This window comes from Solanum lycopersicum, chromosome 9 (assembly GCF_036512215.1).
Source record: "Solanum lycopersicum chromosome 9, SLM_r2.1".
NCBI lineage: Eukaryota > Viridiplantae > Streptophyta > Magnoliopsida > Solanales > Solanaceae > Solanum > Solanum lycopersicum.
Genome location: NC_090808.1, coordinates 15,009,911 through 15,022,268, shown reverse-complemented (window position 1 = coordinate 15,022,268; position 12,358 = coordinate 15,009,911). Strand labels below are relative to the sequence as shown.

Below are 12,358 nucleotides of genomic sequence, written 5' to 3'. Positions count from 1 at the left end.
GGACCACTACACTAATATAATCTATTATGGCTGCAAATTGATTTCTAAAGACCTAGTTTATTATGTTTGATATTTTTAAATTTTTCATAAGCTATAGAGTATGGTTCGCTCTTGGTCTTGACCCACACTACGTAAATACATAATATGCAATTTTGCAAATATGGTTTATCATTCATTCACAATTAACTCACACTCATTCTCGCATTAATATGTCAAATACATGATACGTAATTGCAAATATGGTTTATCATTCATTCACAATTAATTAAGACAATCTCACATTAATATGTCACTCAATAATGATAAACTTATATGTTGTACAAACACACAAGTACAAGCAAACTTCTGCGGGGTGATGATTTATAGCTTTATATAAAGCCTTTATGGTGCACCAAAAAATATGCAAATAAATATAACTGTGTACCAAAAAAATAGACAGACTCTGTAGCACTATTTATCCTTGATATATACTATAGTTTTTTGATGATAGAACATTTCACTGACGAACCATTTTCCGTGCACCCAACTTCTCATCCTGGATTGTCACACTGAAGATTAATCTAAGGTTTTGCCGAACTGTTAGCAGCTTAGAACGAGCAGAAAGCAAAAGGATAATAAACGTACGAAAACTAATTGTGAATTTCTGGATATATGTTCAGACTTGTTACCAACAATATTTTTTAAAGATGGTATTCTATAAAAGCAACAGAATCAGATATAAAGACAAGGGTTACCATGACAAAAAAGCAGATGAAATGTGTCCTCCCAGAAACAACTAATAGACTTTCCCATATACTCCATTATACCATAAGCTAAATTTGAAAACAATAACATTTGGCGTTTTCTTCCCTTCATAACTGAGGGTCTTACCAAAAAGTCTACTTCTTGCTATTATAACCTACAATCCCAACTTCTAATTTACAAGTCCTCCCACTAGATTTCACCTTATAGTGATACCAAACCATTATTGGAAAAATAGAACTTGACCCGAAAATGCAAAATGCAACATCACGAAAGTACATGAAAAAGATAACCCAGGAAGAAAGAGAGGGAAAAAGTAATAGATAGAGGAGAAGGTAAGTTAGATGTCAAACAGCTGAGTAAGAACTATATACACTAAGTAGTTCCCTGCTTACTCTAAGGACAACAGGTTAAAACCTGTGTTGCTGCAGAGCCCTCATATATCCTCTTTCTCACTTGAACATTGCATCAGCACACCCTCAACCAAAAATGAAAATGAAAGGCTTCCTTCACTGCTTAGTCCTTCAAAAACTTTGCTGAACTTACAGAAGAAGTGCAAGTACAAATTGAAGTACTGTCTATCTTTTAATATCTATCTAAGTTGGTATCCAAAATGAGGTAATATGTAGTTGAAACAGCTATGGTCATCTATATCAGTGTTTGTCCTTCTCTGTCAAAAAGATGAAAAGAGAAGTACTCAGCCGTATCATAATTAATTGTCACCTGATTAAGAGCCATGTGTCGAAACATGTATCCCTATCATGCTAATGTAACTCTTCCTTTCAAAAGAAAAGAAGGAAGATGCAACAAGTGCAGCATTCTAAACTCTCCTCCCCAAAAGAGGCTACTTTCTCTTCAGTAACAAGAGGGTGTATTCGAGTTCCTTGTACTCTATCCCCAATTTTTCCCTTTTTCTTTATTTATTCAAAAGACCAAAAAGACTGTACATTTGGCGTGGAATATAAACCACCAACTGAGGCACTAGCCATTGGTGAGTTGCCAAAAGCTTCATCCGGACGCTGTGAAATCCAGTCCTTCCTAAAAGAAAAAATTATGCAAATTCCAAGAGTAAGATGGTGTTGAAAAAAAGAGGAAAATGAAAAGAAAATCTTTGGAAAATAAAATGAACGACGTGCCAAGATCACCAGAAGGAATCTATTTCTAAGACAATCACATAATACATGCAAAATAAGAGGAAGATGTCGAGGAAGCAACCTATCACCTCAAAACATAAAACTAGCATCACCAAGTTACAAATCCATAATCAAAGTCTAAATACGCTTAACAGAAACATAAAAATAAGCCAGAATAGGAAGGATCAGACCATGCACATTTATGACCTACTTTTGCAATCCAAGTCAATTTCATGATTCTTGTTATGAAAAACCTCAAAACATAATGCTTGCTTTCATTGTACGTCTACAACTATGCCTCATTCACAAGATAGCTGGGTTCGGCTATATGAATCCTTAATATCCAATCCGCTCCACTTGGACTCATCTTAACCAGAGCAATGCATGCTTAGGTGAGCACATTCCAACATATTGCGAGGAAAACAACACATAGAATTGGTAAGAACTATTCTCATTATGTCACAATCAATTTACCAGGCACAACTTACTATCTGCCTACAAGCTGTGGTTCGGATCTTGATAAATGTCGACCAGTAAATGTCGGATACTCCAAAAGTAGCACATTTTGGAGAATCTGACATGGGTGCAGCAATAACTTTGGAGAGTCTGAGCTTGCTTATGTGTTTCCTGGGCCCAAGACCATGGGGAACTCAGCTTGTGTTGGTGCTCCAATGACTTTGTTACTTGCCAGTCACCACCCTTGGCCAGATCTCCACCATCATTTCAAGCGGGCTGTTATTGTGTTTGGATGTGTCTTTGATTCCCAAACCCCCTAGGTTCTTTGGTTGGATAACCATTAACTAGTCCAACAGATGAATTTAATGACCTTCACTGTTGTCTTTATGTCGGAATACGTATGAATATTCTCCTTTATCAGGCTACTTCAGGACCTTAGATGGCATAGTAAAGAAGGACTTGATGTAGGTAGGTATACGTCACGAAGATTGTTGATTAAAACCAAACTACCACCAATCGAAAGGTATTGCATTTGTCAGATAGCTAATTTCTTCTCTACCTTTTCTATCACTCTATTCCATACTTCAGCAACCTTGTACTTTGCTTCCATGGGTAGATCTAATGGATTGAGGGAAGAAGCATATACCATAATCCAAAATTCCAGCCAATTTGTCCACAATTGCCACCTCATTAACACTTCTTGATATGCTGATATGCACACCTGAGAGTGCTTCAAAGAGGAGCACCGTGACGTTGCCATATTGCATTTCTAGTTTCTTAACCTCACAAAAAAAAAAGGTATCCTCAGCATCGAGTAAATGTGAGACTGAGACTGAGTCATAATCATTGGTGCCCCACTCTAAAGCCTTGTATCCACTGCAATTGTCTTGCTTCGGCCTTCCATGGCAAGAACTAAACAGAAAAGGGAACAAGGGGTCACCTCTAATCCCTTTTTGTGGTGAGAAATAGCCAACTGGAGATCTGTTAACAAGAATAGAGTACTTCACAGTGATGAGGCTGGATTTGATCCATCTATGCCAAAACCATATCTTTTAGCATAGACAGTAGGTAGACCACCAACTTGGTCAAAAGGCTTTCTCAATATCAAGCTTGCAAAGTATACCAGGAATACCACATTTTAGCCTCCCATCAACCATTTCATTAGCCACCAGTGTTGCATTTGTTAATTGTCTATCTTTGAGGAAAGCATTGTGCTCCCCTGAGACCAACTTCCCAATTACAAATTTAATCTTTTTTGCTAGGAGCTTGGATACTATTCTGTAGACACTGACAATGAGACTTATAGGACCCAAGTCTGTGAGTTCTAAAGCTCCTTGCTACTTAGGGACTTGAGCAATAAAAGAGGCATTACTAGATTTAACCATGTAGGAGTGCTGGTGAGGGTACTTTATTATTACAATTATTAGAGAAATGACTTTCTATGGTGAAATCTAGATTGAGAATCAGCAAATCATCAGTAACGAATTGTTGTGACTTGTTTCAATGTGACTAGATGAGTCTGAGGTTTTATTTCGGACATCTATCAGTGAGCTGTCTTTGGTTGATTCGCAGCACCAGACTCCACCTACCCTTTATTTTTGTCTTTTCATTATTGCATCAATGTTCTGATGTTAAGACAGCTTTGCATAATCTCAGATACTCTTCTACGCATGATACCTAGTTTTGGGGTTGTATTGTGTTATTTTTCCTCACTTGAGTGTTTTTGTGTGTGTGTGTATTTATATAAGGATTCTTTTAGTTTGAACTTATACTTATCTTATTTTCGCATTTAATTACTCTTTATTCAAAGTTGTTTGGTTGGTGGTGTGGCTTACCTACGGGGGTACAGTTTAGGTGCTTTCATGACCCTTACAAATTTTGGGTCGTGACACTTCATTTACTAATATGTTAAGTATTAGCAGAGAGGAGCTTAAATGGAGTGGCATGGGCAGTGGGGATTCATATAGCCAACCCCAACTTGCTTAGAATTCAGGTGTAGTTGTTCGCCTTTTTCTTTTCTAACTTTGTATTATATCATAAAACAGTACATGGATAGTACTGTAACCTTATATACAAGTGTACTCCTGGTTTCACTTCTCTTAAAGTCTAAATTGAGTCAACAATAGAGACAGTGTCATTAGAGTATAACTGATTACGCCAAAAAACTAAAAGTAAAATGCAGTTTACGTGATTCAACATATTACAAATTCAGAGCAGCATAAAACAATTTTTTTCACATATCTGCACAAACTTTTTATTTTTGAACTGATACTTTTATCTGCACAAACTTTTGAGTTTTGACAAACTCAAATGTAAGACCATCAAATATTATTTTATTCAGTGATACCTTTTAAGTTTTATAATTGAAATTGGTCACTCTTTAATCTAATTTTGCTCAACATAATGCACAATGTAACTGAAACAAATAAAATTTATGGTAAAAACATCCATAAATATGTCTTCATCATACAGTACCAAGTTCCCATGAACTTTTAATCATTTTATTCCTTAAGTTAGCCCCATTAGACTTTCACCCAAATGACTCGTCACTTCTTGGAATTGATTAATCAAACAACTGCACATGGCACAGGCGGGAAGTTTTTGATAGTACTCCTAAGTTATAATGACTATCAAAAGGTCAATAGGTGCCCCCTCCACTTTGCTTATTGTTTTCCTTTTCTTTAGCAGACCAGTAGACAAGGAAGCGATTTCCAGCAAAGCCTTCAAAATGCACCAATATCCATTGCCAATGAATATTGAAAACTCAAAAAAAAATCAGTGAATTTTTTTTTGAAAAAAAAAAGGACAGAGAACATAGCAGATACATGTACTTACAACATTTGCTTATCAAACAACTAATTTTCTCACACACACATATAAGATATCAATATACTTCCACCGCGCAAAGATGTTCTCTTTTTTCACATTCACAACCATATAAGATATCAATACTATTTCCACCCTGCAAAGATGTTCTCTTTCTTCTTAAAGAGAATGTATGCGACTCACATGGCGCGACTATCAAGAAAAGGATGTAAATGTGCAGTTCTTCGAATCAAATGTTGGGACTCTTCAGGCTCACACGCATTTTTGGAGGGTTTTCGGTTTGAGGAATAGATGAGAAAAGAAGTTGCATCCGGAAACTGTAAAAGCAAGGCCTACAGAACTATTTAGGTTACGTAACATGTGATAAACTTTCACAATCTACAGAGGATAGAAAGCATTATATCATTGGATGGAGCAAAAGTGCACTCTTTTTTTTGAAACAAACAAAAAAATAGTGCACATAAATTCAATATAGATCATTATCTTTTAAATGTCTAACCTATCATGTCTTCAGCGTGTACTTTTATAACCAAAATGACACCATAACCTCACATAAATTGGCATACAAAGTCAAAGCACCTCAACGCCCCAACCTATCTTCTCTAACATTTAAGGTCGAAAAGCAATTAGACAAGGATTCAAGGAAAGCAATAATAGTTACAAACTTACAATCAATTCTCCAATTTGATGTCACAGTCTATATTTCATGACAAAAAGTGTTGATACCTTAGATGATTATTTCACATCTTTAGTACTTCCTATTTGTAAGTAAGACTTCTACTAATAAAAAGTTGAGTAGCCCAAATCTAGTGTTGTTTTATGGAACAAGAGGGCCCTCGCATCTTCTATACTTATTTTTGGATAACCGAAATCTCCAAGTCTAGTGGCACATGGTTTGAAACATGGGTCTGCTCATATACACCTCTCCTCGTAAACACCAGGCTTGCATAGGCTTTCATGTGGTTCTGACCACTACACCAAAGCCTTAGTCAGTGCTGTGGAAGGTGAGAGGCGAGAGGAAAGGCAACCCTTCATCACCTTTTAGTTTTGTGGCAAAGGCGATCTTCAAAAGGTGACACCATGGCGACAATTGCGACAAAGGTGAGAGGCGAGAAAGGGGGTCGCCTTCGGTATTTTCTTAAGAAAAGAAAAGGCAACCAATTTTAGGGTCTTAAAAGTTCAAATGTAATTTTAGGGTTTTCTTTTCAAATTTGCGTAGACTACGACTGTGACTACAACCAACTTCTCCGGCGACCAGCTAGACTTTCCAGCAGCTCCAAAGTCCAACCAATACGTTTCTTCTTTTCTTCTAATTTCTTCTTCCTCTGTTTCTTTTTCCTTCTTCTTTGGAGTTCAGAGTTACTTCTACCTCTATTTTTCTCAGACTTTTCTTTTGTTATTTTTCTTATGCAAGTTCTAGACTTTTAGTATCTCCAACCTATTTTCAGTTTTTGAATTGACCTATTTGTTAATACGTTATTGCTTTAGAGATTTTGATTAATATGCAATTAAATATTTTAATTTTTTGGCATAACTTGGAGCCGGACTTGAAAAAGGTGAGGGCCTCGCCACTCGCCTCCTTGTGGCGAGGCAGACCCTTGTCGCTTTTCGCCGTCCAAAACACTGGCCTTAGTCCTGGGAGCTCATGTTTTATACCTTTTTGTTTTGGTTAAATTAGAGATTTGGCTTTAGGCCCATCTTTGACATGGGCCAATCACATGCATTGCAACATCTGAAAAGCTTGATCTCCAACTTATTAGGATTAGTCAACATCTAAGTTCTGGTGAAGGTGTCCCCAACCTGGTCAGGTTCCATTCTGATTTTAACAATCTGAATCCCCAAGGAGTGTTGCTTGCAGGACTTTTAGCTACAAGAAGACTGGATGGAGAAGACGTTCAAGATAACTGACACTTCTATGCAAAAGCATTTCATCTGAAAGCCAATAGGCTGCCTCTACTATATGATCAGGACTGTATAAAAGTAGATTCAAGTTTTAGCCTAATGTGAGAGTCTGCTTGAAGCAATTTACATGAAGTTCCAGATTCAAAATTTAGAAGTGTCATGAATTATAAAGAAATTTGGTGATGAACTTATCCATAGACCCGAAGGACCAGAGGATGACAAAAGAGAACATCACAAAATTTCCTGGTTACTCATTGATTCTTAGAAAAAGAAAGACGTGCGAATAGAATGCAAGGTATAATTTAGGGTGCTCTTTCAGCAGGACTTCACTTCTAAAACTTGAAAGAAGAAAAATGACCTTTCATACTTCAAAAACAGAAAAAAGGAATTCCTTAAGAACCCAACTGTAAGCTAGCAGCCTTGTGATGCTATTTACGTGTAAACACAGCCAAAATGGTGCAGCATGAATATTAAGGATTCATAGGCCGACCCCAATTGATTTTGGTAGAGGCCAAGCTGTTGCTGTTCAATACATAAAAGCCGAAATGTATCTAGTTTGGTTCTATCTAACTTCAAATTATTGCAACTTTCGCATAAGCACGCAAGTACTCTCCCTTGTGCACAAATTTCCATAGTTACAAGCATGTACGGCCTCGGTAAAATTGATTGTACTATCCACCCTCAAAGAAAGATAACACGTACATATGGCTAATCACATGCATATGAATGGCCACAAGCATGTAATCAAGCATCTACAACTTGATGTAAATACTTTTGTTGAGTTTTGCTGAGTAAATAACAGGCAATCATGTAGTACTTTTGCTAAATTCTGTAATCCCTACATACTCAGGGAATTAGGAGTCTTTTTCAAATACATACCAGCACATTTTTGAGCAATTGGTGAAGCACACAAATGGCCAACACTTATGGAAACATAAAAGGAACACTCGGCAATGACAACAGAAAGACAAGATTCATATAATAATTTTTTTACAGTAAACACTGAGAAGATCCAGATAATATTGATGCACAAAGTACAGCAAATAAGGTACCTCAAAGTGCTTTAAACTTTCAAAAAGAGGCAAAAACATTCTACTTTACTTTTGCCCACTTGGCAAGAGAAATTAGTAGTTTTCTTTTGCTTACTTGGCCCAATTAGGTGGAGACGACGCAAATGGATGATTAGCAGCAGTAGCATTAGGACTCCCGTACGTCATTTCACTTTGAGCAGCATCTTCAGACTTGAGAGAAAATTGACTTTCACCTCCTGCATATGTACCAAAAGGAGCTTTTGGATACCTACTTTCAGCACTACCAGGCAAAACAGTACTCTGTGTCCCACCATTCTGGCAACTTCCCGTATAAACTGTTTGGGGAGGATGACAGATGGAGTGGAGTTGTTCATCATTCTTAAACAGTGAAGCCATTGTCCTTGGAGGTGTAGGAGCCACAGTTGATGTATTGAGATCTGAACTAAAACGCCAGTTGGTTGAAGAACTTATCAAACTAAGACCAGCTTGACCAAGCGGAGAGCTGTTCCACATTTGCCACGTTCCTACATCATTTACACTATTTGAAACATTCATTGGCACAGTGTGCATGTCCTGAGCATTAGGAGTGTTGGGGAAAAGAAAAGACCCAGCATGTCTTTCCTCTGGAACACGCATTCGTGATATTGGAGACTCAATTGGTGAAGGCCTGGTCACTTCAGAAGATGCATTCAGATTTTTTACCACACATGGGCTATCCAATCCTGTATCTGACACAAAGCCAAGGTCCAGTTGGAAGTCATCAAGGGACTCACAAACTGGTCCAAGCAATGACACAGGGTCTGGAACATAACAAGGATCTTCAAAGTTCTCCAACTCTTCTGCCAATAACTGACCTGTCCCATCTCCAATTCGAGGATGTATTGCTCTTGGGGATGACGGAATAGTTGTAGTACAACTGGCAGGCCCACAAGGAAAAGAAGTTAAAGTGAAAGGCGATGGGAGACCAAAGCTAATGGGGTTGTCAAAAGATTGTACAGCTGGGGTCTGACAGGAAGGACTCAGAATTTCTGTTTGAGGCTTAACACTTGGTCTGCTGATTACATTTGAAGAGGGGGGAGAAACAGTAGATGATCGAGTGAATAGTTGTTGCCAAGACTTTTTAGGAGCTGTAAATGGTTGAGATTCAATAAGCACCTGTAAAGAACAGAATTAGCCTGACAGCTTAACAAGAGTCCAGAATCTAATTAGCCAGCCAAAATCATCTTCTAAAAGGCTTACATTTCTCACGGTATGATATAAATCTATCTGTAAGTTCAGGTCAAATCAACAAGATGAACATTCCAAAAATTGAAAACATAAATGGTAATGAAGCTATCAGGCTGCAAGTCTAAATTAAATTCAGAGTTGTTGAGAATTTGACACTCCAGAAATACCAAACTAGACACTTGATGAAGGGGAGCACTTCGATATAAGCAATTGAAATAGAAGATGACAAGAAACTTACAGGCCGATTGATACTCCTGTCGTCTCCACTTGGATTCAGCTTTCCAGGTATGCGATCTGACTGCGATAGTTCCCTCCTGGAGGCATTATGAACAGGATCTATAGGAGTATTAGATTTCTGCTCTCTTGGGATATTAGTAGCATTACTCTTGCCAAAGAAACCACCTCCAGTAAATGCTCTAGAAGATGATAAGAAAGTACCCCTCATACGATCCAAGTACCTAGTACCTACATTTCCATGGTTAAGGCTGCTAGAAGAACCGCCTTTAAAACCATGTATAACTTCTGAATTATGTGTCTTAATACTTTCAGGCCCGTTTTTGTGTTGATGCCTTCTATCACCATCACTCTGTCTATTTCGCACACTCTCCTTGCCTTGCCTTTTATCCAGCTCTTCCACATCAGAGTTACTTTTGCTAGATCCTCTGTCCCTTTCTTTCTTCTTCTCCTGCCGCTTCTTTTCTGCTTCCCTTTTACCATCCCGTAATTTAGCAGAAGGAGACCCCTTCCCCCGCTCTTTCTCCGCCTCCATCTTTTCATCGCGCAATTTCCTGCGTTCTTCCACCAGTCGAGCAACCTCCTCTCTTTGCTTTCGCTCCTCCTCCTCGGCTAACTCTTTCTCCAACCTAGCCAGCCTCTTTTCCTCAGCTTTTCTCCTAGCTTTCTCACCTCTACTCTCCTGACAATTTCCTCCATTCTCACCTCTTTTATCCATCATTGCTCTTCGTTCTGCGTCCATTGATGCATCACTTCTAGAGGAACTTAACCTAAAAACCTTACTACATAGCCACCTGATGCTTAAGAAAAAAGCAGTCAGTGCCTTGCAGGCAAAAGCAAAAACACGAGAATATGACTTCTCTGCTATACAGTGATCCACCCCAAGGAATCCACCGCCAGTCTTGCTCCAAGAATCTGACTTGCTAACAAATGAGCCACCAACCCAATTCCCATTCTCTAACCAATCCTGCCCACACATCCACCTGTTATCAGACCAAGCCTTTCCATTTAACATCTTCCCACCTTTCCCAACCAAATCTCTCAAAATCCCTGAATTTGAAAGCCCCAACCCTGGTGGCACAGGCAAGTCTAAAATGGGTCTCTTAGAAATATGCCCACAATATGAACACATGAACTTGCCACCACCAGGATTCTGATCTCTATATGGAGTCAAACAATTTCTACACCTTCGTGTTGCTGTTTTCCTTAATTTCTGCATTTCAATAGCCTCAAATCTCTTCCTTTCCCTAAGTGAAGCATTTCTTCTCGCTCGCCAAGCTGACAACTTAGGCATCAAAACCTCATACCAGCCAAGAGTAACCACAAGCACAATCACACACGCAAGCCTTGGTGATGTGATTTCAAAGCGAAATGCTGGTGGAAATAACTGTGATAAAGCCCATAACCCAATCAAGGGAATCACTAACCAGGGTAACATGGTTGCAACTCCCCGCGACCACTTCTGGATCGAACACAGTATACACATTATCTTTCAACAGACACGTATCTTCTTCCTTGTCTGGAAAGGGCAATCAAATCAAAAATAAATTTCTTGACTCACGAAAATACTATCAAAATAAAAGAAACTCTCAAATTTCCCTTCTGTCACAACAACAATAACCCACAGCTCCAATAATCAAATGAAACCCTCTACCTCAGAAAGTTCCCCTTTTCCCCAAATTTTTCGATTGCAAAATACCAGCTCTCCAATTGTTCAAAACCCTAACAAGGCGAATCATGAGAAAACACCTATGAAGCAGAAAAAACGCGTTAGGGTTCAAAAAAATGGTCTTTCATTTTAGCTCCAAAACCTAATGAACACGAAAAGAATAATTTAAAAAAAGAATTTGTTACAATAATGGCGAATGAAGCAAACGAAAAGAAGAAAACAAAGGTTCTTACTGATTCAATGTCCATCGGAGATTAATCGGCAACTAATCGTCGGTGGCCGGAGCGGGCGACGACGGTCCCTTTAGGTGCAATTTTTCCTCGAAATCAACTGTGAAGATTGTTGGATTGATGAAAGAGAAAGTATTTTCCTTTTTTCTTTTTAAAGGAGATAAGAGAGAGAAATGTATCCTCTGATCATTTTGGAAGTAATTCAACCGGGATGTAAGAATTAAACCAAACAGGCTTATAATTATGACTGCTCTTAGTGATTAGTCTAGTAATTAAAAATCTATTACGGTTAATTTAATTTACCAAGGTATAAGTTATTAATTCGTACCTATTTGTTTTTTCTTGTAATCAAAATAGTATTTCCAGTCTGATGGGTCATGTTTTTCATATTCATAATAATACGAGGAACATTCTCATACGACAAATATAAAAATTATATGTGTATGTTCTAGTTATAATTTTGCATAATTACGCTTCATATTAAACGTAAATATGTATATTTTGCTATGCATATAAAAAACAGTTATATAATTCAACATACATGTACAAAAGAAAGCAGTTATATACAAAAGATCAATTGTATAATCAATGTATGTATAAAACGAGAAATAGAGAAAGACAAGGAAACTGGGTAGGAAAATATTTATATTGTAGAATTATAAGTGTATAGGACGATGATATATGTGTTTGCATGTGTATATACAATTTTCTCTCACTTATAACAAATAAAAACACAATTTATACATTTCGTTTATGTTTGTATAAGCTAGAGAGGCGAGGGTGGCGAGTGAGATTTGGGAGATTGGCGAGCGAGATCCAGAAGAGGGAAAGAGAGGAAAAAAAATATATGTATATATATGATTTCCTCTCGCTTTATACAAACACAAACACATTTTATACATTTGTGTG

The 12,358-nt window shown here is 37.8% G+C and overlaps 1 protein-coding gene across 1 annotated transcript; it reads right to left on the bottom strand.

Moving 5' to 3' along the window:
- Positions 1–1,042: 1,042 nt before the first annotated feature.
- Positions 1,043–11,676, bottom strand: LOC101254514 (uncharacterized). Its single transcript, XM_010327448.4, has 5 exons — positions 11,453–11,676; positions 11,205–11,299; positions 9,555–11,069; positions 8,205–9,244; positions 1,043–1,779 (listed from the first exon to the last, which is right to left on the bottom strand). The coding sequence occupies exons 3-5, from the start codon at positions 11,034–11,036 to the stop codon at positions 1,662–1,664; spliced, it is 2,640 nt and encodes an 879-aa protein (XP_010325750.1). The 5' UTR covers positions 11,037–11,069; positions 11,205–11,299; positions 11,453–11,676; the 3' UTR covers positions 1,043–1,661.
- Between the last annotated feature and the right edge of the window lie 682 nt (positions 11,677–12,358).